At 37.1% G+C, this 26,566-nt stretch overlaps 1 protein-coding gene across 1 annotated transcript in view; it reads right to left on the minus strand.

The window, feature by feature from the left end:
* The window catches only part of LOC139946430 (latrophilin-like protein LAT-2), a 67,069-nt gene extending 40,738 nt beyond the window's left edge, over positions 1-26,331 (minus strand). Inside the window, exons 1-3 of the mRNA XM_071944077.1 lie at positions 26,206-26,331; positions 7,452-7,532; positions 2,813-2,998 (exon numbers count right to left, since the gene is read on the minus strand). Of these exons, the coding sequence (XP_071800178.1) occupies positions 2,813-2,998; positions 7,452-7,532; positions 26,206-26,260 (322 nt within the window). The 5' untranslated portion in view covers positions 26,261-26,331. The remainder of the gene's footprint in view (positions 1-2,812; positions 2,999-7,451; positions 7,533-26,205) is intronic.
* Between the last annotated feature and the right edge of the window lie 235 nt (positions 26,332-26,566).

The raw sequence follows: 26,566 nt of genomic DNA on the forward strand, positions 1-26,566 counted from the left end.
ATTCAAATGAATGTAACCAAACCGAGGCTGGAAGGATAAATAGTCTGGTTCCTTTTTTTTACACTAAATATTAACATCGATTACCGTAATTCGATACAAGGAATATAACCAAAATGGTGGCAGCATGATAAAAGTCTATAAGACAATATCCAGTATGTGGCGGATGAAGATAATTGTTTTGAACACCCAGCAGGGTGGATATGTGTGCATTACAAGTCTTATTATTATCATTATTATTATCATTATTATTATTCATTTGTTATTATTGTAATAACATGAGCCTCTATTTACTGTAAATGAACATGTATTTGATATAATTTACATGCAGAAGTAGTTTTTGAGAAAACAAAGTAATAATCACAGGGCATTAATTTTCAATACAGTTTTGTAAATACGATGAGACGGAAATTCCTATCGTGAATTTGTTTTACTCATTTCTCAGAACTCCCAGCACCTCATCAGCAAGTAATATTCTATGGGAAACTTTCAACCACCATAATCTTTTAAAGGAACACGTTGCCTTGGATCGGTCGAGTTGGTCTTTGAAAAGCGTTTGTAACCGTTTTTTATAAAATGCATATGGTAGAAAGATGTTGTAAAAGTAGAATACAATGATCCACACAAACATGCCTCGAAATTGCGTGGTTTTCCTTTTACCTCGTCGACTAATACGTCGGCCATTTATGGGGGTCAAAATTTTGACTCCCATAAATGGCCGACCATGTTAGTTCGCACAGTAGAAGGAAAACCACGCAATTTGGAGGTAAACTTGTGTGGATCATTGTATTCTACTTTTAAAACATCTTTTCAACCATATACATTTTATAAAAAAACGGTTAAAAACGCTTTTGTTTTGACCAACTCGTCCGATCCAAGGCAACGTGTTCCTTTAACCGTGTAAGTTTATTATAAATCTGTTGATGACGTCTGTGTTTTGTGTGGTACAAAAAGTACCCAAACCCGTTTGGTAATTACTCAAAATAATTGTTAGCATACACACTTACTTGTATAACGAGCAATGGAGAGCTGTTGAACAATATAGAACATTGTGAGAAACGGCTCCCTCTGAAGTAACTTTTTTTTTTTTTTTTTACAAAGAAGTATCTTCTCACTAAAAAAAAAATATTATTTGAATTGAATTCGAGACCTCAGCTGAGGTCTCGAATTCACGGCATCATGAAAGCACATAACTCGTGCGACAACTATGGGTTGTTTTTTCTTTCATTATTATCTCTCAACTTCGACGACCAATGGATCTCAGATTTTCACAGATACGCCAAGTGAGAAGACTGGTCTTTGACATTAACCAAAGGTGTCCAGTGCCTTTAAAAGGACACGTTGCTTGGATCGGAAGATGGTTTAAAAAGGTGTTTTAAAGGTAGAATACAAGGAGCCAGCAAATAAAATGAATTTAAATTTACACAGAAAGCACTAAATCGGCCGTTAAAGGCAGTGGACACTATTGGTAAGTACTCAAATAATTATTCGCATAAAACCTTTCTTGGTAGCGAGTAATAGGGACAAGTTGATAGTACAAAACATTGTGAAAAACGGCTCCCTCTAAAGTGATGTAGTTTTCGAGAAAGAAGTAATTTTCCACGAATTTGATTTCGAGGCCTCAGATTTAGAATTTGAGGTCTCGAAATCAAGCATCTGAAAGCATACAACTTTGTGTGACAAGGGTATTTTGTTTTTCATTAACGTCACCTGGAGATATATTTGTTTTCCTTTCGAACATAAGAGTATATTCTTATGAACAATAAAACAATTTTTTTTAGTAATTGTTTGTAACGAGATTTATATGTTAAAAAAATATATAAAGTTGTTTGGGGTGCTGACTCCGCCTACCCCTTTAGTGACGTCAATCGAGGCAGACTTTGCCTGCAATGCGTAGAGTAACCACACGTGCAAATAAGTACATGTACGGTCCAAGTCGTGAGTTGGTACGTTTCGAAACAGGTTTACCATGTGTATTACTGCTGGATGCAGCAAAACAACTAAAGATGGAGTCAGGTTGCATGTGTTTCCTGCAGATCCCAAGTATAGGCGGTTGTGGGCCGCGAAAGTCAGACTCACAAGAGCAATAGACGTCGGTCGTCTTTTTCAGCGCTGTGCAGCGAACACTTTCGAGTAGTCGTGCTTTCGAAATACACCACACATTTGATATGAAGAGAAAAGTTATTCTAAAACATGACGCCATCCCAACTGTTTCAGAGTGGGAAGCAAAAAAGGTACCTGTAAGACCTGAAAAAAAAACCTAGAGGAGCATATGCCAAACGTGAAAATTTGGGTAAGTTTGAACTATGAGGGCTTGTTTTAGCTTGCGATTCACCGTGCAGGGTAATCCGAGTGCGTGCAGTCTTCTCCCTGACCGTAGATCTGTACGTAGGCATCATACCGATCAGGTACCCAGACGTAGTGTACATCGTACGGAGCCAGACTACACATTTTCTCTTCAAATATCGCGCCTCGATTGACGTCACGAACAGCGCCGGGTCGGGGCATACTCTTAAATTTGTAAATAAAATGAGAACTAATTTTTTAGAACCTTAGTTCACATTCCACCCATCAAAACACTTATCTTAGTGACAAAAGCTTTATTTTGAAAAAAAACACTTAAATATCTCGCAACTTCGACGACCAATTGAGCTCAAATTTTCACAGGTTTGTTATTTTATGCATATAATGAGTTCCACCAAGTGAGAAGACTGGTCTCTGACAATAACCAATAGTGCCCATTGTCTTTAAGCAATTCTATGTGAAATCAAGCCATTTTGAATTGGGTCTCATAACCTAAGAAGAAAATACTCACGGTGAAGGAACTTGGCTTTGATGAATCCCCCAAGAAGGTCAGTTTCACCAGTTGCTTCCATGGCAACCAATGACGCTCCCATGGCTGTACATTCCGTGCTAGCCTCTTCCCAAGTTGCCTCTTGAAGGATGAACTTGTAGCAGGAGGCATCCTGACACAACGACAGGGAGCGATCGCTTCCAGGACCTGAACAAGAAAGTACGATGTTTAAGGACCAACAATGAAATAGGTCCTAGTCATAGACATTGCGAAAATAAGCGGCAAAACAGAAAACTTAACACTTTCGCCCATGGCATGACGTCTATCATTTCAACCATGTTGGGAGTAAATTCCTGTGTGTATATTTAGACTTCCAAAATGGCGGACAGTGCAATGCGCAACTAAACTACTATAAGCCATTTTGAGACATTACGGTAAAATTGTGGTTTGGGGTAAATTTGCCTGTAAACACGTGAACCAAAATGAGTATATAGGGCCTAGTTCTAAATATGACGTTCACAACTTCTCAAAGGCTGTGACGTTGCACAACGCGAAACGCATCAGCTTTCATTTTCATCAGTTTGGGGTTCTATTCTTTTGTAAACAATTAACAAAATTTTACTCAAAAAACGGTGGACAACAGGGTAATCAAGAAGAGAAAATGTTTACGCTGACTCCACAAAGGTAATATAACTGGTTTATTTTTGTTTACATGTCACTGAACAGTGAGCTCGAATGGACCAACGCATAAAGAGAAACAGAGACAACAAAACCTGCATCGAGCTAATAATTTAAATAATTATCTTGTCAATGGAAAATTTGTTTTGTCACTTCCCATTCATCATATAGTTCAAATTTCGTAACAAAATGGTGGAACAACTACAGCCTTTATTAGCGAGGTTTGCGGTAGCATTTGTACATCTCGTTTGGTTAATGTTGGTTCTGAATAAATACCGGTGGCTTACAATGCTAAGTAGCTTGGTTTTTTGTTACCATTATAGCAACAAATTAATCACAATAAATTACAGTAAATGTGCTACATAATACTCTTTTTACAAAAACCCTTTGTGCGTTTAATCGTTTATACCAGTGCTACAAATCATCCGTCAGACGGTATGTCTTGGCTGGTGTGAGGCAGAAGTCAACGGGGACACATTTACGGATAATGCTTATTACTGGCAATTATACTATTTCTGTGACGTCACTCTGTTGATGAAGTGTAGCTTATTTTTACGAATCTACACGCAGCGAATGTATACACTTAAACTGTCGATTCATTACAAACTTAAAGTATATAGTTCAACTTGAAAATTACTGCTCTTCCAAAGTAAAAGACAAAACACAGCTGAAATCATAACATCTTTTAATTTACAAAAGCATTTTCCATGTAAAAAAATCACTTGCAAGATTGATCAGGAAGCAGGAGTAGCCTTAACGTTTAGATGAGAAAAGGGCAGGTGGAAAAAATACCAAATTGAAGGTGTTATTTTTTTGCTGAGTTGTCAGACCCCCTTTTCGTACGTCTTATTTACTGAGTGGCCATAGAACATTCATTTGAAGGTTTTGAAACTGAGACGCGTTACTGTCAATATCCTATGTCAGATTGTGTTTTCCTTTAAAGCCATTAGACATTTTTGGAACAGAAACAAAAAAATCAAAAGTTCACAGATTTACAAATTACTTACAGAGTTTACAGAAAATAAGGGTGAACGACTTTTCTTGAAACATTATTCCATGAAATGCTTTACTTTTTGAGAAAACATTAAAACAATATCAATTCGCGATATCGAGAATTACGGATTTATTTTAAACACATATCATGACACGGCGAAAGGTGCGGAAACAAGGGTGGGTTTTCTCGTTTTTTTCTCCCGACTCCGATGACCGATTGAGCCTAAATTTTCACAGGTTTGTTATTTTATATCTAAGTTGTGATACACGAAGTGTGGGCCTTGGACAATACTGTTTACCGAAAGTGTCCAATGGCTTTAAGGGACTATTCTTCATATGTGTAGTATGCTCCTGATTTTCGGCGATATCTAGCAAAAATGCGCCCATGATGCATTTTGGTAAGCAATATTCACGTCTTTTAACGTGATTATTTAAAGGAACGTTACCAAATTGGTAAGAAACAAAACTTACACAGTCTATGATGATAGTAGAAAACATCCCTTGAGATATTTCTGTCTGAAATTTCATATTTAATGAGAAATAAATAATCTAATTTCGCGTTTGGAGTTTATCGCTCAGTGAGCATTTAATTCAATCGAAAATAACGAAACATCCAGGGCTCATGGCCTTGGGAAGGTGGACATCTGTCAAATTTTGTAGGCATGACAAAACATTATTTTTTTTGCACAGAATTCCAGTTTCCATCTTTATCAAGAAATAGTATTGTATGTTTGTTCGTCAGTAAACCAATCTTTAAGTTTGATCACAGCCTTGGCTTATCCGGGTAATCTGGGCATGATATCGCGTGCTGGCGCTTCTAGACATTTTCTTGGGATGGGTGGGGGGGGGGGTATGATAATTTGTAGGGGTTGTTGCTGTATTGATCCATCCATGGTTTCAATCTCACAGAGAAGTAGAGGGTAGGGCAAGGGTTCTGAGCGGGGGCAGTCATCTTGGTCTTCGTGGAAAACAATTCCCTGTTCGAGCAAAAAATAACACAGAATGTTGAGTTCCCCTAATTACATCCAAAGTGTGATGAACCTCGTGATGATTTGATACGATACTAATTGGCCACTTTCGAAACCACGGCTTGGGTTTTGGCTTGGGTATTGGCTAAGGCTTTGGTGGGGATGGGCTTGAGCTTAGGCTTGGGTTTGGGCTAAGGCTTTGTTGGGGATGGGCTTGAGCTTAGGCTTGGGTTTGGGCTAAGGCTTTGGTGGGGATGGGCTTGAGCTTAGACTTGGGTTTGGGCTAAGGCTTTGGTGGGGATGGGCTTGAGCTTAGGCTTGGGTTTGGGCTAAGGCTTTGGTGGGGATGGGCTTGAGCTTAGGCTTGGGTATTGGCTAAGGCTTTGGTGGGGATTGGCTTGAGCTTAGGCTTGGGCATAGGCTAAGGCTTTGGTGGGGATTGGCTTGAGCTTAGGCTTGGGTATTGGCTAAGGCTTTGGTGGGGATGGGCTTTAGCTTAGGCTTGGGTTTGGGCTAAGGCTTTGGTGGGATGGGCTTGAGCTTAGGCTTGGGTATGGGCTTTGGTGGGGATGGGCTTGAGCTTAGGCTTGGGTATGGGCTAAGGCTTTGGTTGGGATTTGGGCTTAGGCTTGGGAATGTTTTTTTCTCGATAGAGATGACTAAAACATGTATTTCTGACTCTTTTGTTTCAATATTGTGTATACTGTGCTTCCTTTACAATAATTATTTGAATATTTTAATAGGCTTTTCCTCTATTAGGGCTACGAGTCATTTTCGGATTATGACAAGGTAATATCTTTAGAACAAAGAGCATATGATATAAAAAAACGAAGCTTGTTGTATGGTCTTTTCAGCAATGACTATAACTCAAACAATTAAATGTATGCGCCCCGCCCCCCCCCCCTTGTAACTCAATTTCACCATGGAGGAAGGAAGAGAAGGAGCTCGAACGACCCGCAAAGCCGCAGCGTAACAAAAGAATACTCTGACAATGCCCCTGTCTGGCCAGTGGAAAAAGATAGGGGACCTCCAGCTGGACGGCCGATTAACGAGCGGGGTTAAATCTCTTTGTACAGAACGTGTGGTACCGCCAGTCTGCACTCTTGCCTGCTTGTAAAGTTGAATCATTGGAGACAAGAATTGTGAATGTACACGTTTTCATTTACCGTTTGTGGTGTTTCACGGAAACATCATGGCATATTTTTACATTTCTTAATTGTGACTTTCCGGTCACTAGCTAGTGGTGGTTCAAAATTTGGGTATTAGCACACAAGGGTGGTTGGTATTCAATTGTGTTTTTCGATTTGGTGGGCACAAGTGTACACATATTTTATCAGGTCTCAAAAAGTTGTTTTTTTCTGTATTATATCCATACGAAATACGGCACCATAGTTGAGTGAAGAACACAGTGCGCACGCGCAAACTCACATGCGCCAGGTCGCTCATTGTCTGTATAAGGTATGTGGGTGATTACGAGGGGTCGTTAAACGACCGCGGTACCACGGGTTCGACTTTTGAAGTCCCTTCGTTTGAGCTCCTTCTCTTCCTTCAGAGCCCATCATTATAACCGCAGTCTGAATAGTACATTTGCGGAGGTAATGCTTTCTGCTCTACCAGCCAGGCTTCTGATAGATGATACACACGCCATCAACCGTATAGACCATGTTAACTTTGTTTGCAATGAGTGTGACCTTGTTCATTATTTCAGTATTCTGGCAGGCAAGATACTACACTGGTCCTTTGAGAAAGTTGACGTTTTGTGTCATAATTTCCACATAAAATCAAGAGTTATGAAAATAAAATCTGGACAAGTTTTGAGATGTGACCCCTTTCATCATATATCAAAAGTTGATAAGAATTGGACAGTGCAATCTCCATAAAATATTGTCTATATATGGACTACACAGCTTGTTGCAGCCCACACGGAGCGTTCAGACATTGTGTGTCTGACGACTTGCAAACAAAAGAAATTTTGTTTTAAAGTAAAACAACAAGTATACGATTTGTTATTTTCTACTTACGAAGCATGTTGATGCATGTACCATTGTGCTGACATGGATTAATGACGCAGTACACACTGTTTGGGTCCTCCATGGCTGAAACTATTACCAGACAAAAGATAAAAACAGAAAAAAAGATTCATTAAGTTGACACACTCTAAAAAAGAACAATGGCTGGACCTAAAAGAACAGTAAATCGCACTCATATTGGGGAAATTTAATTTGTACACACTCACAAAAACACAGTTTACTAAAAAATAATACAAATTAAATTTTGTAATAAAGAAACAATATACAAGTTTCATTTGTAATTGCAAAGACTAGTATCCAAACTTTACTTCATGTTAAGTATGCACAACATATCACCAATGTGAAAAAGTAAGGTAAATCAGTCATCAGTCACGTGAAAATATATTGAAAATCCCCTTAGATGTTTGTATGTTTTTTTTTTTTATAAATCGAGTTTTTGGTCTCACGTACGACATCAAAACTGTGTTTTACTCATTTCTCATTTTTTTTTGCATTTTAACCAGAAGTATTTCAGTGAAACTTGTCCACAATAACCAGTTTTATAATAGATTAAAATTGAACTCCCATCTGTAAATATTTATGTTGTCATGATACTGTTATAAGCACACCCTAAAAACCTTTCAAATTCTCAGTGAAAGTTGTTATAAGAGACAGTGTGCGAGAACCAGTGTTTTTTAAGGTATCAATAAAACCTTGTGCGGACGTTACGTAGGTGTAATGATTATTGATCTCATAACGTCTATTGTTCTCGGCGACACCGTTTGTAACGCCTGCTCCTTGCGTACGTGGTACAGAATCACAGAGACCTAATTTAGTATCATTACCGGTGCCGAACATCAATTACGGACGCTATAGAAGGTATCTGTGAGTGACAAGTCGTAAAAAAAGCGTTTAAACTGGCTACCTAGAGGGCCAAGGCAGCACTTTGGAAATATATATAATTGGCAACTTAGCAAAGATAACGGTTGACTTTGGAACGCACGAGGGGTTGACTCTTAAAAGAGCCACATTCGACTCTTGGAAGAGCCACGTTTGACTTAACTCAATATGGGTAGAGCGAGGTTTGACTATAAAAAGAACAAGGTCTCTGGAAGAACAATTGAAATGACTAAAACAAAGAACAAACTTCTCTTTGTCCAAGGTAAACAAAAAATTCCCTTATTCCTATGCAGAAAAAGACAAACTCACAGTTCGTGCTCAGAATCATGTCATGCAAATAACACATTTGTTTTAAATGGAACATGCTCTCTTGTCAAGTCGCACACGGGACCGCACAGCACAGTACCAGCCAATTCGGAGATACCATCAGAAGATCGCCGGCTAAATGGATGTTGACAAAACAAAGACACCGACTACATCTGCCCACACGGTCACGAAAAGGGACTCAAATCTCGAGAGAGGAAAATGCAGTTTGATCCGATTTATTACTCGAACGAGTTTCTCATAAGTCTGGCTTTTTCTGAAGTCTACAGCGCGACGAAATTGCTGCAGACGCTGAGGGGGGGGGGGGGGGACAAACGCGGCATGCAGACAAAAAGAGAAAGCGGTGCCACTTGTTTTGTCAAAAAGCAAACTAGTGTTAAGGCCGGTTTATAGTCGGTCGCACAATGATCAACTTTGAATGATTTTTAGCGCCGTTTTGTTTTTGAGTTCCGCGACAATCGCACAACTGACTATTAACTGACTTTTACACATTTTAAAGAGAGCTGGGCACTATTATGTCATACAGCCCGTAAGCACGACAACTTTCTAGCACAGGGCAGTATTTTCAGGGGTGAGAGTCATTAGTAACGACTGAAACTTGGATACAAAAGGTATGTTGGAATGATGCCATTTCTACTGTTAAGGAGCCTTCGGAAACAGTATTAAAAGCACCATAAAAGTAGACAAATGAGCAGGATTGCTTTGTTTGTGAAAACATATAGTGTCTGATTTTCTTCACCAGGCTGACATAAAAAGACTGAATTCAGCAAAAACACTGAATAATCTCATCCCTGTATTTTGCTTTGCAAAAGCTTGTCTCCAGCTAAAAAAACTTTGAAATTTATATTGTTGTGACAGGTGCCCTACCCACGTTTTTGTTTAGTGTAGTATTTCCTGCTTAACAACTTTATGAAATTTGGCCCTGGTACTTACACAAGTTTGACGAGTGGCATTCGGGGTATAAGTACCTTGATAGCGCCCGTGAAACTGCCGCACAAAAGGGCTAGATATTTATTTATTTTTTTATTTGTTTTCACGGAGGATTTTTTTTTATTCACACTTAAGACCACTCCTCATAATTACAAACACGCTGAAAATACGTAACATTAACAGCAAAAAAATAAACAAAACACAAAATACGATGTTAACCTTGAACCAATAGTTTGAAAGAGTCCCATTTTTGTGAAAATTAACAGTTAAATCATTGGTGATGGAGATGTATTTATCCAAAGTATAATAAAGTTTTAAATCCAGTTTTAATAGTGCAAGGGAGGGTCTATTCTCACTAATTTTCATTTTATAGATATGGAAACGACGCAAAAGAAGGATCAGATTAAGAGCACTCCAATATTTTTTTGTAATACCAAAAAGGATAGCCTCATTGTCTAAGCGAATGTTAATATTAAGAGTACTCCTTATCCAATCCCAAAATGGGTTTCAAAACATAGTTGAAAACTTGCATCTACAAAATAAACTCTCTAATTGGCAGAATGTACAAAGACCGTTATCCCTTTTACGGGGTAAATATTGCACAATTCGTAAATCTATATAAAGGCATCACTATTATTCACTACTTGGGGCAGAAGTCGTGAATTGTGTATTGTGTATTGACGTCAATACTTCTATTCGATATCCCGTCAGGGCCACCATAAATAACAAATATGCCCCATAAGACTTAAAGGCACTGGACACTATTGGTAATTACTCAAAATAATTGTTAGCATAAAAACTTACCCGGTAGTGAGCAATGGAGAGCTATTGATGGTATACCACACTGTGAGAAACGAGGTAATTTCTCACTCAAATATTAAAGATGCTATGTCACTTTTTTTCCCAAACATTAAAAAAATAGATTTTTTTTTTGAGTGAATGCTATTTCAAAGAGTATCACCCGCTCTAAAAAAAAAATTAACTTTTACTTTTAATGCTCAGGAACCATGAACAAAATTTAAAACGTTTCTTATAAAACACATAAGAATTGGTCACGTGATATATTGTCGGGATCCCGGCAAAAACTTTCTCGACCCCCATAAAATTACCTATTGAATTTTAAATCAAATTTTGGGGGTCAAATGGGCAAACAATCTGACATAGCATCTTTAAAAGACTTCGGGTCTAAAGCCTTTTATTGGACATCTGAAAGCACACAAATCTGTGCAACTTCGATGCAACTTCGTTGACCAATTGAGTCAACATTTCACAGATATGAGAAGTGAGAATCCTGATATTTGACATATTCCAAATGTGTCCAGTGCCTTTAACATCAAACGTATTATTATTATTAGAGGTATATTTATTGTTCACGGGTTATCGAAGGGGCCGTTTAAGATAAACAGTTTCGTCGACACACGATTTTTAATTGTATTTTCGGATCAAATATGCGTGAGGATCTTCTTTCAGCCATGCAGTAGTGCGGACTTAATTATGGTCTACGAATCGACAGTGTCAATGTTTGTCGAAATGGGCAACGGCGCGAATTTCTCAAAACCAGCTGGTATTATTTGTTTTTGTCGCAGGCTCACACCAAATGAAATTCAATGTTAAGGTGATCCATTTCATTACGTGACGTTAAGCACACACGCTCAAACGAGAAGTCAAAACGGTGGTTCCCCTCTGCTTTTTACCCCCCTGCGGACCCCGGCTCGATTCCGGACCACGGTTCGATTCCCAGACCCGGTTCGATTCCCGGACCAAAGCATAAAGGCCCAGTCCCACTGCAGCGATAACGATAACATGTGAATTTGGGTTTTCAGTCCTAACCTGACTGCGTGGGTTTTCCCCCCTACAGGGGTTTTCCGTAAACATCTGAAACTGAAATGTCTTCATTGTCTTTTCTATATAGAAAAAGTTTGTGAGGTTCATTCCATCAATATGCTTTGTCGATTAATAATTCAGACTCAGAAAGTAGCTACATAAAGAAAACAAGTCGAACGAAACAATGAAGGTAAATGCCCTATAACTGTTGCAGTATTTAATATTCTCAAATAAACAAAAAGATTCCTCCTTTTCACGACTTTATGATTCAATTCAATTCAATTGTTTATTGTCACACATATAAATACATATACAGTGAAATTCACTTCGGCTTGCGAGTCTAAAAATATTAACAATCAAAAATTACAAAAAAAACAGAAAACCCTAAAACCACATAGGCATACAATAACGAACAAATAAACAGCATGCGCACATTATGCAGAGAGACAATAACAGTTACAAAATTGCAACCCCCCCCCCCAAAAAAAAAAAAAAAAAAACAACCAAAAAAACACACATTTGTAACCTTATTGCACTGGGATAACAACTATTGCGAGTACGGTTGGAGTCGGCTCTGATCGCTCTATATCGCTTATCTGATCTCATTAGTTCAAACAAACTATTCGCAGGGTGAAATTCATCTAAAATAATACATCTAGATTTCTTCAGAACCCGTGCAGCATAAAGTTTATCCAAAGCAGGAAGCTCACGACCAATAATAAAGCTAGCAGTGCCGACTACACGATTGAGTCATAGTTCTACCATAATGATTATTGTTTGACAATGAACGCGTCATAAAAAAAATCCCATTAAAAGCTTTTGAAACGTTCAACTCGATACAGTAAATTTACTACCAATAAATGCAATTTTTTTGCTGAATACTATTACCAGGGCCTCAAAATGAGTCAATTGACCTATTTTGTTTCATTAAGTGCCCTATCTTATTGCCATTGTTCATCCGCGGTGACCATAGAGACAGCATTAAGAACAGAACTATATATGTATAACCTCCAGTCCAGTAATTCAGTAATTAGCCTGTTCTTTAAAGGAACATGACATGTTTTTTGCTTACAAAAAAAGTTGCTGGTATTGTAAGCACTTCATGTAATCCACCAAACACATGCACATAAACTGACAAACCAGTAGAAGTTTGAGATCGATCGGCCGCGAAAATAATGAAAAACCGATTACACATTTAGCATGACATCGATTAAACAAAATAATAATAATAAAACGCTCACTGAGCTAGCGATTAACTCCAAACGGGAACTAGTTTTATTTATTTCTCATTATTTCATCAATATGACATTTCAGACAGAAATATTTCAAGGGATGTTTTTTAATCATCATCAATAGACCTTGTGTAATTTTTATGTCAGTCTTTGATCTTAGACGAGTTTTGTTCTTACCAATTGCTCCTTTAAAGGTATACGAGTACGGTAAGAAAATGAATTCACAAAGTCGGAAGGGATATATTAGTCGCTGTGTTCTAATTGTTAAGGTCGGTTAATTCTTAGATGTTAAATGAAACGGCAACGTGGCTACAGAAGAGTATAACCTTTCCTACTTTCAAGAGTTTATTCCACTTCAGCAAACAAAACTTTCGCCACAATTTGAAAGCATCTCAAGAACAACAGTGCTTCTACTGTTCGTGTCGCAAATATTACACCTAATTAAATTTATGGGCTAAACTGTGAAATTTGCAATGAAAACTTGTCTGTGTTAAGCGGAAGTAATGGTCCCTGTTAGTTGGTGTTTTTCCAACTTCGTTCCCAGGGGTGATCGATCTCACTGCGCCATTTTTTCCCAGCATGCCTTGCTCGAGGTATCGATACGGCGCGCTGCCCATGGTAGTTTTTCTGCTTCCTAAAGGCCCAGTAATTAACCGATCACTAACTACAGTTTTTGTTTTGTTAAAGGGAAGGTACACGTTTGGTAATTACTGAATCATACATTAACTTAAAAACTGACTTGGTAACGAAACGGCTCCCTCTGAAGTAACGTAGTTTTTGAGAAAGAGGTAATTTCTCACTAAAATAATAAAAGACTTCTAGCTAGTCTTTTATTCCTATCTGAAAACACACAAATTCGTCCAAAAAGGGTGGTTTTTTTCTTTCATCATTTTCTCGCAACTTCGATGACAAATTGAGCCCAAATTTTCACAGGCTTGTTATTTGATGCTTATGATGGGATACGCCAAGTGAGAACACTGGTCTTTGACAATTACCAAACGTGTACAGTGTACAATCCGAATCAACTGCAGAGACTGACATTGTCAAACAACTGTCTGAGTAGGCCTACCTTCTTAAAAGTGCGCTAAGCAGTTAAAACCATGCCGTAACACTAAGCACGTAAAAACAACCCTTGCTTGACGCATGAAGGTTACCAGACACCAACAATGCCGTTAAAGAAACACTGTTATATAAACTGGCTCCATGTCAGCTTTGGCCTAAGCCAAATATTCACCTATTTTTTGCATTTTTTTCCCGCCTAGGTGATAAATTAAAAGCTGGACCCTTCAGGAAGAAGGGAGGAAATATGGCAATTGGCAGAGAAGAGAGTAATGAGGCGTTCACTGACTGAAAGTCACGGGCGCATTGTATGAATTACACGGCCCAGGAAGCCTGGCCGTCTCCGCTTCACAACGCCCTTCACGCACAATTGCGACCAATCACATTTCAGGTCAATTAATAAAAACTTACTACTTCCGTCGTTTACCAAAGATGTTTTTTTTCTCCCAAGGTTGAAAACCCCCAAAAAACTGCCATAAGAAAGAACGACCTTTGCGGCACATTGACTGAAAAAAAACAACACTAATCAAAAACAATTATCCCGTTGGGCAGTTAATAAAGAGCAATTTAATTTTTAATGACGTGCCGTGAAACCTGATTATACCGTACCGTCCCCTGCTCAGATTCAATTACTTGGTGTTTTGTTTTCCCAATACGATTATATTTCATGTAATTATCAGTTAAAGAGAAATGAGTTGAGAGTTTAATGACAAGACAAACGACGCTCGCTTTGTTGTTCCTTTTTTAAACTTGAAATTAATGAAAATCACCGAGTATAATGGAGGTGTTTTGATATTTACAGTGGTAGCGACATAGGTATAATGTTTCATGCTGTGAACTGGTAATTATATACGTACTTTACTCCCCAAATCGATGGGGGTCAATCTTAGTATATTACATTTCACTTTATTATCCCGATGGGAAATTTTATTTTGTAAAATAAAGAAAATAAAAAATAACCCGTGTCTTTGTATTGCCTGAAAGAACAATCGCTCAAATTTTTCATAAATAATCCGTACATCTGAGGGAACATTCTTAAAGAGATGTTATAAACAAGACAGAGTGTTAGCATTTGTCTGTCCCCAGGCATACCTACATAAGCCTCGGCTTTCAGATGATGCCTCCACACTCTGATTTGTTTTCTTTCTCTCTGCCTCATTAAATAGCTTTGTTTATTGGTTATTCCTTTAAAAAAACAAAAACAAAAATTGTTTGTTCTCTGTTTTCATGAAGTATGGAAATAAATGTAAGTTTGAGTGAATGAATTATCCTGAAGACGATCAGAGCATACTGATCGAAACGTTAATTCGTTAACCCATGGTTAACCACAGGTTATTTTTAGTACCAACACTATCAAAAGAGATGTTCACATGGTGCTACCGCAAGCCTATCTTTATAGGTATACGTCCTCAATGCAAAGTTTCAAATAAACAGAAAATTTTCTCGAATTTCCTTAGGTTTCAAGAAGTACACGGTTCAGTTAAATTCGAATTGTCGGGTTGGCGTAGTGGTGCCTTTCCTTACCTTCCACCTCTGGACCCCGGTTCGAACCACGCCAAGGGACACTATGTGTGGATTGGGTGCTCATCAAGCCTGACTGTGCGTGGTTTTCCCTGGAACAATTATCTAGAGTTTTTCATCACACATCTTAAAGGCAGTGGACACTATTGGTAATTATCAAAGACTAGCCTTCACAGTTAGTGTATCTCAACATAAGCATAAAATAACAAACCTGTGAAAATTTGAGCTCAATCGGTCATAGTACTTGCGAGATAATAATGAAAGAAAAAATAACCCTTGTCACACGAAGTTGTGTGCGTTTAGATGGTTGATTTCGTGACCTCAAGTTCTAAACTTGGGGTCTCGAAATCAAAATCGTGGAAAAATACTTCTTTCTCGAAAACTATGGCACTTCAGAGGGAGCCGTTTCTCACAATGTTTTATACCATCAACCTCTTCCCATTACTCGTCACCAAGAAAGGTTTTATGCCAATATTTATTTTGAGTAATTACCAACAGTATCCACTGCCTTTAAAGACACTATGGACACCTTTGGTAACTGTCAAAGACCCGTCTTCTCACTTGGTGTATCTCAACAAACACATAACATAACAAACCTATGAAAATTTGAACTCAATTGGTCGTCGAAGTTGCGGGAGAATAATGTAAGAAAAGAAAAACACCATTGTCGCACAAATTGTGTGCTTTCAGATGCCTTGCATTTGAGTGAGAAATTACTTCTTTCTCAAAAACTAATTACTGTAGAGGGAGCAGATTCTCACAGTGTTTTATACTACCAACAGCTTTCCGTTGCTCGTTATCAAGAAAGTTTTTAAAGGCAGAGGACACTATTGGTAATTACTCAAAATAATTATTATCATAAAACCTTTCTTGATTACGAGTAATGGGGAGAGGTTGATAATATTATAAAACATTGTGAGAAACAGCTCCCTCCGAAGTGAATTAGTTTTCGAGAAGAAAGTAATTTTCCACGAATTTGATTTCGAGACTTCAAATTTAGAATTTGAGGTCTCGAAATCAAGCATCTGAAAGCACACAACTTCGTGTGACCATGGTTAACAAGGGTGTTTTTTCTTTCATTTATATATCTCGCAACTTCAACGGCCGATTGAGCTCAAATTTTCACAGATTTGTTATTGTATGCATATGTTGAGCTACACCAAGTTACCAATAGTGTCTAGTGTCTTTAAGCTAACATTTATTTTGAGTAATTACCAATAGTGTCCAGTGCCTTCGGACTAAAACTTTTCCTTCCTTTTCTTTTCTCCATCTGAGTAATTGTCTTTACAACCAGAATAAAGTAAAAGGAAATGAGTACAAGCAAAAACGAAGTTCGTACGGTACGGAATTATCGCAGATTCAGCCCTGAAACTTTTATCTGAAGAGAAGGGCTGAAGTATTTTTTTGTCACCCTTGCCCTCGACTCCTGATGACGTGCGGAAAGTTTGTCCCGTGCTCCGATCCGGGCCTACCCCATATCTGGGCCAACAATGACCTTGTTCTTATATCGGGGTGCGATGTTTTTGCGGGAAGTGATGGAGGATTGTTAAAACATAGATTTTCTGGAGAATCGGTGACAATCCGACAAGGTAAAGCATTTCTGAAAAACCTTGCTCGCAGAGCCAAAAAAACGTTGCTATTACGAGACTAATCAAATAACAACGTTGGTACATGTAACGACTGTAGCTTATGGCACCCACTGTGACGTCATAGCGGATACCACGGTCTGGAAAACCAAACATGTTCTCAAGAAATTAAGGCGTGGTGGAAAGAGAAGGTGATACTTCAATTTCATTATTTTCTTCTCTTGTCTCTTTTCTTGACTTCCTGTTCCTGGATGAATTTGATTGAATTAGTGCAATTATTGCTTTATACAACATTGAATGAAGACTATGGCAGGAATAGACGGAAGGTCAGCACGCTTCCAGTTGTAGCTTTTTAATCTAATTTCGCGAGGGACAACTTCACTTTGTCGCCAAATGGCAGGTGGGGTCTTTACTGCTGTTTTGTTTTAATCAATGTTTGTGGTCTTAGCAAAAAAATGGACTGACTTCTCGGTCAACATCGTTCTGCTTACCAAATCGAGTTTTTATTGCCACTGATATTGTTTACATTTCGCCAAACGTAAACTCATCACAAATTATATAAATTAGCTTTGTAACACAATACTTGTATCAAGGTTAACTCGATACTTTTGTATTGTGTGTTATCGGTTTTTGTTTTATTGTCATCGCTTTTCTGTTTTTTTAGTACCTATGGTACATCAATAACTGAGGTACCTAACCATTTACTCGGAGGAGTAAAAAAAATGCTCTGCCCTATTGATAAAAAATATATACTTTAGATACATGAGAAGGTTTTGCCGCAGATCAGTGTATACTTTGTCTTTAAAATGAAATATGCAAAAAAATTATTAATGGCCTGACGTTTCGACCCTAGCAGAGTCTTTCTCGAATGCTAAATGACAACACAACAAACATGAACAGGTAACTAAGTGAAACATGAGCAGTGAAGTGGAAATTCATAAATGGGGTTAGAAAGCATAAAAAAAGCAAGGGGTAAACAATTAATAGGGGACAAGGGGGGGGGGGGTGAAGGGAAGGGACTGGCTTGACCACACGCAAGAAGATGGAAACACAAAGGACAACATCAAGGGTAGGGAGGTGGGGTAAAAAAGTAATTATTTAGTGAATGAGGATCAGGCTAAAAGGCTATGGGGAAAATGGAAAATATGTTTACAAAAAGTGTAAAGACACATTTGTCGATTTATTTAATTATAAAATAGATTTTAAGTTGTTTTCGCCGGAACAACATTTATTTGTTTTTATTTAATTTAAAATCTTCGGACAGAAGTTCCAAATTGTCTGGGTCAAGAGACAAAAAAATATCATTACAATATATTTTATGCTTCGGCTTTTACCACTGCTAGGATTGTGTAACAATAAGTTTTTAGATTTACCAAACGAAGATTATTGGGTCGTATGAATAAAAAGTAGTATTTACTGACAAGTACTAGCAAAAAGTAAAAGCATAAACTTCCAAGTAGAAGCATTCAGTAAAAGCATCTTCTGAATTCCGTATGAATAAACCTATTCTTTTACTGCAAAGTATTCACTTTATGCTTTGGAGTAAATACTTCTGATATACCATGGCTGAATGGCTCTTAACAAAAGGTTTCCTTTGTATTACAACTCCCATTCACGTCTACGTACGCACTCACACACCACAGCCAAAGCGGCATTTGATTTAACAGAAACATAGAAATCTTCAAGTCAGCCATGAGGTTTTTATTCCGACAACATTTTGATGAAGACGACTCATCTGGACACACAGAATAAAAACGTTTTTGTTAAGCTTTTGAAACTTGGAGTGGAGCATGACAGCGCTGTATAGAGAAGATGAGAGCTGGATATGAGCATAGCTATTTAACTTAAATTTAAAAGTTTTAATAATAACACGAACAACATTCTATTGAAACGCATTTAATTGTTTAAAAAATTACTTCTTCTGATTTTATGAACAATAAGCCTTAATGATCGAGGCATTAATTTCTGAGTTGAAAAATTCTTTATATCTTTTTAAAAAGCTTACTGTAATGATGCAAAACGGATTTTTTACAAACGGTTTTATTTTATTCTCAGCATACATAAACAAGTTTGATTAAAAGCAGTTTGAGTTTGTGTGTATTATTTCTGTTGTGAAACACTGTGTATGTGTCTATTTAATATTTCAGTGATGTCTTTCCTTTGGACTAAAACATTTATCCTATGAGGAACATTCATAAACACTGTCATTTCTTCGGACGAGCCTTTTACTTCTGTGCCCAAGGTAGCTCTGGAGCTACCTTGAAAAATCACTAGTATTTAATTGCATTTTGTAGTATATTCTCCGTTTTATTCATATGGAAGTAAGTAAGTGCAAAAATTAAAAGAATTTACTTTTTGGTAAAAGTAGATACTTTTAGCATTTTAGTAAATACTTTTAAGTAACAGTTTTTACTTCCTTTTATTCATATGGATGGTAGTAAATACTTGAAATTTTCAAGTAAAAGTAAGTACTACTTTTTATTCATCACGACCCAATATTCCGTCGGGAATTTCTTACATGACATAACTTTTCACTGACTGTGTTCCTGCATGGTAAAAAGACCCGAATATATATTTTCTAATTCTATGCCAAAGGTTTGTTGGAATTCACGACAATTGGACCTCGAACCCGAACCGCATCTTTCTATATTTAATCTTAAGATGTTTCTTCATTCCCGATTACCTCTTTGTCGGGTATGAAGGACAAATCAGTTCCTCGGCTGCTTTGTCCTTCGCAAGGTGACGATATTTATGTCAAGACTTATTATATATTTCCTGACCACCATTCGATATTTAATTTGTGTTGAAGCACTCCGTAACATCAGCTGAATTGAAACATATATATGACTAAACTATACACGGTTTGAAGATAATGAAAGTAGAAAGCTTCCCTTATACACTTTCGGAACAGAAAAAAAAAGTTCACAGATTTACAAATAACTCACAGGGTTTACAGAAGGTATGTGTAAAAGACTTGTCTTTAAATATTATTCCACGAAATGCTTTACTTTTTGAGAAAACATTGAAACAATTATCAATTCTCGACATCGAGAATTACGGATTTATGACGGCGAAACTGCAAAAACAAGGGTGGGTTTTCCCGTTATTTTCTCCCGACTCCGATGACCGATTGAGCCTAAATTTTCACAGGTTTGTTATTTCATATATAAGTTGTGATACACGTGTGGGCCTTTGGACAATACTGTTTACTGAAATTGTCCAATGGCTTTAAACTATTACTTGCTAAGCTGCTGTAGTTTTCGAGAAATGAGAAAAACAATGTCACGAAAAATACTTTACGTCTCCGGAACATTATTTCGCCATGTACAACGCAATATTTTACGAGAGTCTCCTGATAGCATTGCTCTGTGTGATTTTCACGCTTTTTTCTACAACACTTGAACCCTTTCTCAGGAATCTGAAAGCACCGAGTTTGTGCATTAAGGGTGGTTTTTCTTTCATTAATTTTTTTACAACTTCGAAGACCAAATTGAGTGAAAGTTTTCACAGATTAGTTGTTTTGTACATAATGTTGGGATGCACCAAAATAATAAATAAAACCCAACATCATAACTCAGCAGCTTTTCACACAAATCTCTAGTTGCGCCTTAACTCTTCTAATTTTAATGCCGATTTCATCACGTCATGGTTGATAACAAAACCGCCTTGTATAAGTTTAATCGAGTATAAATAACGCTATATACATTCGCATGCTTCAACATTTTAAAAATTGAATGACGGCTTTTGAACGCATGAACGTAAAATAGATCCTCTTGGCAGAAAGTGGCCGGGACAACTTCTGACGAATAATGATATTACCTATAACTTGATTACGGAGCTTTTTAAAGTTTCATCAATATTTAGTACTTCTGTCATAGGCCTATAATGCATGATTCGTTTATTTATTTATTTTTATTTTTATTTATTTATTTATTTATTTATTTTAAATCTTTAGACATGCACAATAGCTACAAGTTGTACAGGGGCTGTCAAGGTTAAAACAAAAGTAACTATTCATACTATTCATTAGCAACTGCAAGCTAGACATTTGCAATGTCTTTGGGCTGACACATTTACGTAAAGACAAAGAAGAAAACACACGCAATAGCAAAATAAAAGATAAAAACTGACGATAAGTAAAGAAATACACGGAAACTTGTTTTGAATTTAAACAAATCAAATGAAAAAAAAACAGTGACATGACGACTGTTGTGATCTGTGGGGCCCAATTTCATTGCGTCGCTTAAGCGGAAATTACTTAACAATGTTCTGCTTAGCAGAAATGAGCAGGATACATTGTGCATTGATAGTTTGGCTGGTTACCTTCTTCTGGTAAGCATAATTTTGGTTGTGCTCAGTTGTTTTTTTCTGCTTAAGCAGCTGCATGAAACTCAGCCCTGAATTTGAACGACTCGTTAAGAGACCGGAGGGAGAGAAGGAGGGGATGGTATAGTGAAACGACGACAGAGACGTCCCCTGATATTTTCTGACCGTGAAAATTGTCTGCAAGGGTGTGAGGTATAGGAAAAACTTCTTCGGTTCGTTTAGCAGCCTGCCACGGCACGGCAGCCAACAAAAAAAGGTGACTGGCTCGAGGTTGACTCAAATAATAATAATCGATGAGTTGATATCGATTTGTCTTTTGAGAATAATAATGATTGTGCATGCAGCAGTTTGCTATCATATTATTCATGTTGTACCTTCACACATGCAATATTTTGTACAGCAATATCAGTTGATTGTGTATTCCCCCTCTGAAAAACTACAATAAACACGTCTTTCAGCCAGTGTGCTCAGATTTCGCCACATTATGGTGTAACATTTTGTACAAAATGAGTAAACAAGTTAATACATACATTAAAGATGCTATGTCAGATTTTTGGCCGATTTGACCCCAAAATTTTGATTTAAAATTCAATAGGTATTTTGATGGGGGTCGAGAAAGTTACAATTTTCATTTGAGCCATTGCTCGAAAAAGTCCGCCAATTAATAGTAGCAGTGAAATAAAGTGCTTAAAATTAGTTTTTGTCGGGATCCCGACAGTATATCACGTGACCAATTCTTATGTGTTTTAAAAGAAACGTTTTAAATTTTTGTCATGGTTCCTGACCATTAAAAGTAAAAGTTAAACTTTTTTTCGTTAGAGCGGGTGATACTCTTTGAATTACCATTCACTCAAAAAATCTATTTTTTAATGTTTGGGGCCAAAAATCTGACATAGCATCTTTAAGAAAATGAAAGGCAGTTTATGATTCACGTGAATTTTGTGAATATTATTCTGATGCCTCCGAACTTATTTCGTATAAATGCTATAATAAGCAGTTACAAGCAAATTAAAAATTAATCTTGGTTTCTGTAAAAACTAAGTTGCTTCAACGTAGACAAACGGAAATAATATTATTTCTGCGAGTGATTTACACTGGCGTAAAATTAAAACACAAAATGAGCAAACAAACTATAAGTTTTCTTGGTCAATTTCGGCAAATGAGCAGCCAATTTAACCACTGAGCTATTCTATATCGCGCGAAATCGAATGCTACTAAAAATGGTCGTTCGATTTCGTTCTATGATTAGTCAAGTATAATACTGCGTCATTCGATTTAAAGGAACACGTTGCCTTGGATCGGTCGAGTTGGTCTTTGAAAAGCATTTTGTGACCGTTTGTTATAAAATGCATATGGTTAGAAAGATGATGTAAAAGTAGAATACAATGATCTACAAAAATATGCCTCGAAATTGCGTGGTTTTCTTTTTACCTCGTCCAATAACACGGTCGGCCATTTATGGGAGTCAAAATTTTGACTCCCATAAATGGCTGACCGTGATAGTTCGCGACGTACAAAGAAAACCGTGCAATTTTGAGTGATACTTGTGTGGATCATTATATTCTACTTTTAAAACACCTTTCTAACCATATACATTTCATAACAAACGGTTTCAAACGCTTTTTATAGACCAACTCGTCCGATCCAAGGCAACGTGTTCCTTTAACAAAATAATCATTCATTTTAAAAATTCATCAAAGCAACATTCAAATTCGCAGACGCTTCTTGAGGCGTGTGTGTCACGAAAAAGAATGACGGTACGCTATATTAAACAGAGTGCCAAAGGAATTTGACTCGACTCAAAACGAAATTGAATGACCGAATTCTGAATTTGAAACGCAGTTACAACTGAAGAGGTAAAACAGCAAGAAAGGATTCAGTTTGAAACTGAATTTTCGACAAGAACTCTATGGAATGACAAAAATCATGAAGTCGTAAGGTGGAGAACCTTAATTAAAGAGTGGGTGGATTTCACAAAGATCATAAGACTAGTCTTAGAACGAGTTACTCGTTCTAGTTTATGACTAGCCATACGTTTTTCAATATATCTCTAGTCCTAGTCCTTAGTCAGGACGAGTCCTGACTCTTTGTGAAATCGACCCCGTACACGTTTGGTATTGACTGGATTATGGCAATACAAACTTACGTGGTACGAAGTTCAGCAACTTTGGATCGTATAATGAATTTTGAGAACATTTCACTTCAAAGTACTGCGGTTATGGAAAAAGAACCCACTAGTATTCCCAAAAAAAATGAATAATAATTATAAGAAGATTACCGCGCGCGGTACCGCTACTCAGGTTGTGTATACCTGCAGGGAAATATTCGCGCCATGAGTGTCGGCGATATCTCAAAACGTGACACCTTTTGAAATAAAATTTCCTCACGTTAGCTTTATTGTAAATTATATTCATATGATTAAAACAATCAAATGTGTACAATGCCTTTAAAGATTTTATTTTGTTGGTTGTTATTGCATTGCATTCCAAATCGAACTGGTTATTTAGTGGCTGGATAAACCGAAGAAAGCGACAGACTGAAATCAATCTTTTCCAAGAAGATTGATACCTTTGTGTAAGATAATAATATTTCTTATATGTTTTACCGCAAATCATGTGTTACCGCAAACATTTCCATATAATAATATTTCTGTCTGAAACACGGATATAATTTATCTCCGACTTGATTTATGATATTTCCTTCTTTTTGTCATGACACCGGGTTGAAACCACATCAAGAGTTTTACCCTCAAAGACACTGGACACTATTGGTAATTGTCAAAGACCAGTCTTCTCACTTACTGTGTCTCAACATATGCATGAAATAAAAAACTGTGAAAATTTGAGCTCATTTGGTCGTCGAAGTTGCGAGATAACTATGAAAGAAAAAACACCCTTGCCATAGGAAGTTGTGTGCTTTCAGATGCTTGATTTCGAGACCTCAAAATCTTAATCCGAGGTCTCGAAATCAAATTCGTGGAAAAAATACTTCTTTCTCGAAAACTACTCCACTTCAGAGGGAGCCGTTTCTCTCAATGTTTTATACTACCAACCTCTCCCCATAACTCGTTACCAAGTATGGTTTTATGATGTTAATTATTTTGAGTAATTACCAATAGTGTCCACTGGCTTTGAAACAGATCTTGGTGTAATATTTCCGTCTAAAAGATTCATGCTTTCACTTAAAACTATGATCTCCGTCCGTTAAATTATGATATTTTTGTATAATATAAATCAATTGTTGCGTCTAAAGTAAAAGAAATAATCCATCTAAAACAATGATATGCCCGTCTAAAATAAATAAGATCTTAAAATAAGATCTTAACAAATTAAGATCTGTATTTGTTTAAAACAAAGATATCTTTGGCTAGCATTAAAAAACAAAATAAAATAATATTTCGTACAAAACAACCGTTATGGTATAGCTTTTCTCGGTCAATTTCGGAAAATGAGCAGCCAATTTAACCATCAAGCTAATCTATTTCGCTCGAAATCGAATGCTACTGAAAAGGGTCATTCAATTTCATTTTATGATTAGTCAAATGTAATGTTGCATCATTCGATTTAACAAAATAATCATTTAGTTTAGCAATTCATCAAAGCAGCATTCAATTTCGCAGACACGCTTCTCTTGAGGCGTGAGTGAAACGAAAAAGAATGTTGATATACGCTAAATTGAACAGAGTGCTAAAGGAATTTATCCAGACTCAAAACGGAATTGACTGGCCGATTTCTTAATTTGAAACGCAGTAACAACTTGAGAGGCAAAACAGCTTTATAAATCGAAAATGAAAATGAAATTTGACTGCTAAATTGCCGTACTTGACCGAGAAAACATATAATTTCCGTCAATTAAAGCATCGGTTATTCGTCTAAGTCAGCTAGTTGTCAAAAGCAATGAAATTGTTCGTCTAAAGCAATTAAATATACGTATACAACAATTAAGTGTACGTCTAGAGCAACGATAGGCTCTACATCATTCTAAAATTATATCAGCGACTGAAGTAATAAAATCCCAAAGTAAATAATAGCATTGTTAACTTTGCCCAAAGTTTTAACTCGCTCTGCGAGAAGAACTATTTTAGTACTAACAAAACAAAACAAAATTTTCTAACACACTGCTTTCTTAAAGGGAAGGAGACGTTTGGTAATTACTAAAAAAAATTAACTTAAAAACTGACTTGGTAATGAGCATTGGAGAGCTGTTGATAATATAAAACATAGTGAGAAACGGCTCCCTCTGAAGTAGCATAGATTTTTAGAAAGAGATAATTTCTCACTTAAATAAAATAATAAAAGAAAGAGATAATTTCTCACTTAAATAAAATAATAAAAGAAAGAGATAATTTCTCACTTAAATAAAATAATAAAAGACTTCCAGCCAGAAGTCTTTTATTTCTATCTGAAAGCGCACACATTCGTCCAACAAGTGTATTTTTTCTCTTTCTGTAGAAGTTCAGATATCTCTTTAAAAAAAACCGGTTTGAAACAGACCGTTCTGATTGCTTCCAGCAAAAATGAATGTTGGTGACTTAAAATCAAGAACTGTTGTTGGCTCAAATTATTTAGGTTTTTCCGGCCAATTTCGGTAAACGAGCAGCCAATATTTAAGCACCAAGCTATTCTATTTCGCGCGAAATCGAATGCTACTCAAAAGGGTCATTCGATTTCGTTTTAGGATTAGTCAAATGTTATGTTGCGTCATTCGACTTAACAAAATAATCATTGAATTTAACAATTCATCAAAGCAGCATTCAAATTCGCAGACGCTTCTTGAGGCGTGTTTGTCACGAAAAAGAATGACGATACGCTAAATTGAACATAGTGCTGAAGGAATTTGACTCGACTCAAAACGAAATTGAATTGCCCAGTTCTGAATTTGAAACGCAGTAACAACTGGAGATGCAAAACAGCTTTAATTCGAACGCATGAAAATGAAATTGGCTGCTCATTTGCCGAATTTGACCGAGAAAACCTATATACATTACAAAGTGAGAATTACAACATTACTCGCAAACAAATTAGATCTACCAATGTTATAACCAGAAATGAAACCTTCACTCACCGATTCGTACCAGGGCATGAACTCCTCCAATAAGCAACACAAGACCGAACCACATCTTTAGTTTGGTCCCCTCTAGTTGGGAGTTGAAATTCAAAATCCTAAAACACAAGTAGTCTGCTCAGCGGCTCACTCGGCACTGACAGCCCGCCGCGATTGACGACTGGTTAACGGCGTGCGTGAGAGTCAAGGGCCGCGGCTATGTGATTACTGAATTATAGATGACGGTGACTGAGAACAATGGGAACATACTATACGAAACGATGAAGGGGAAGGACAACAGTGGGGGGGGGGGGGGGGGGGGGGGGCACCCAATCATAAAAAAAACCCAACTGCGAACGAACCAAGGTCAAGATGTAGACCA

The sequence above is a fragment of the Asterias amurensis genome, chromosome 13, assembly GCF_032118995.1.
Source record: "Asterias amurensis chromosome 13, ASM3211899v1".
Classification (NCBI taxonomy): domain Eukaryota; kingdom Metazoa; phylum Echinodermata; class Asteroidea; order Forcipulatida; family Asteriidae; genus Asterias; species Asterias amurensis.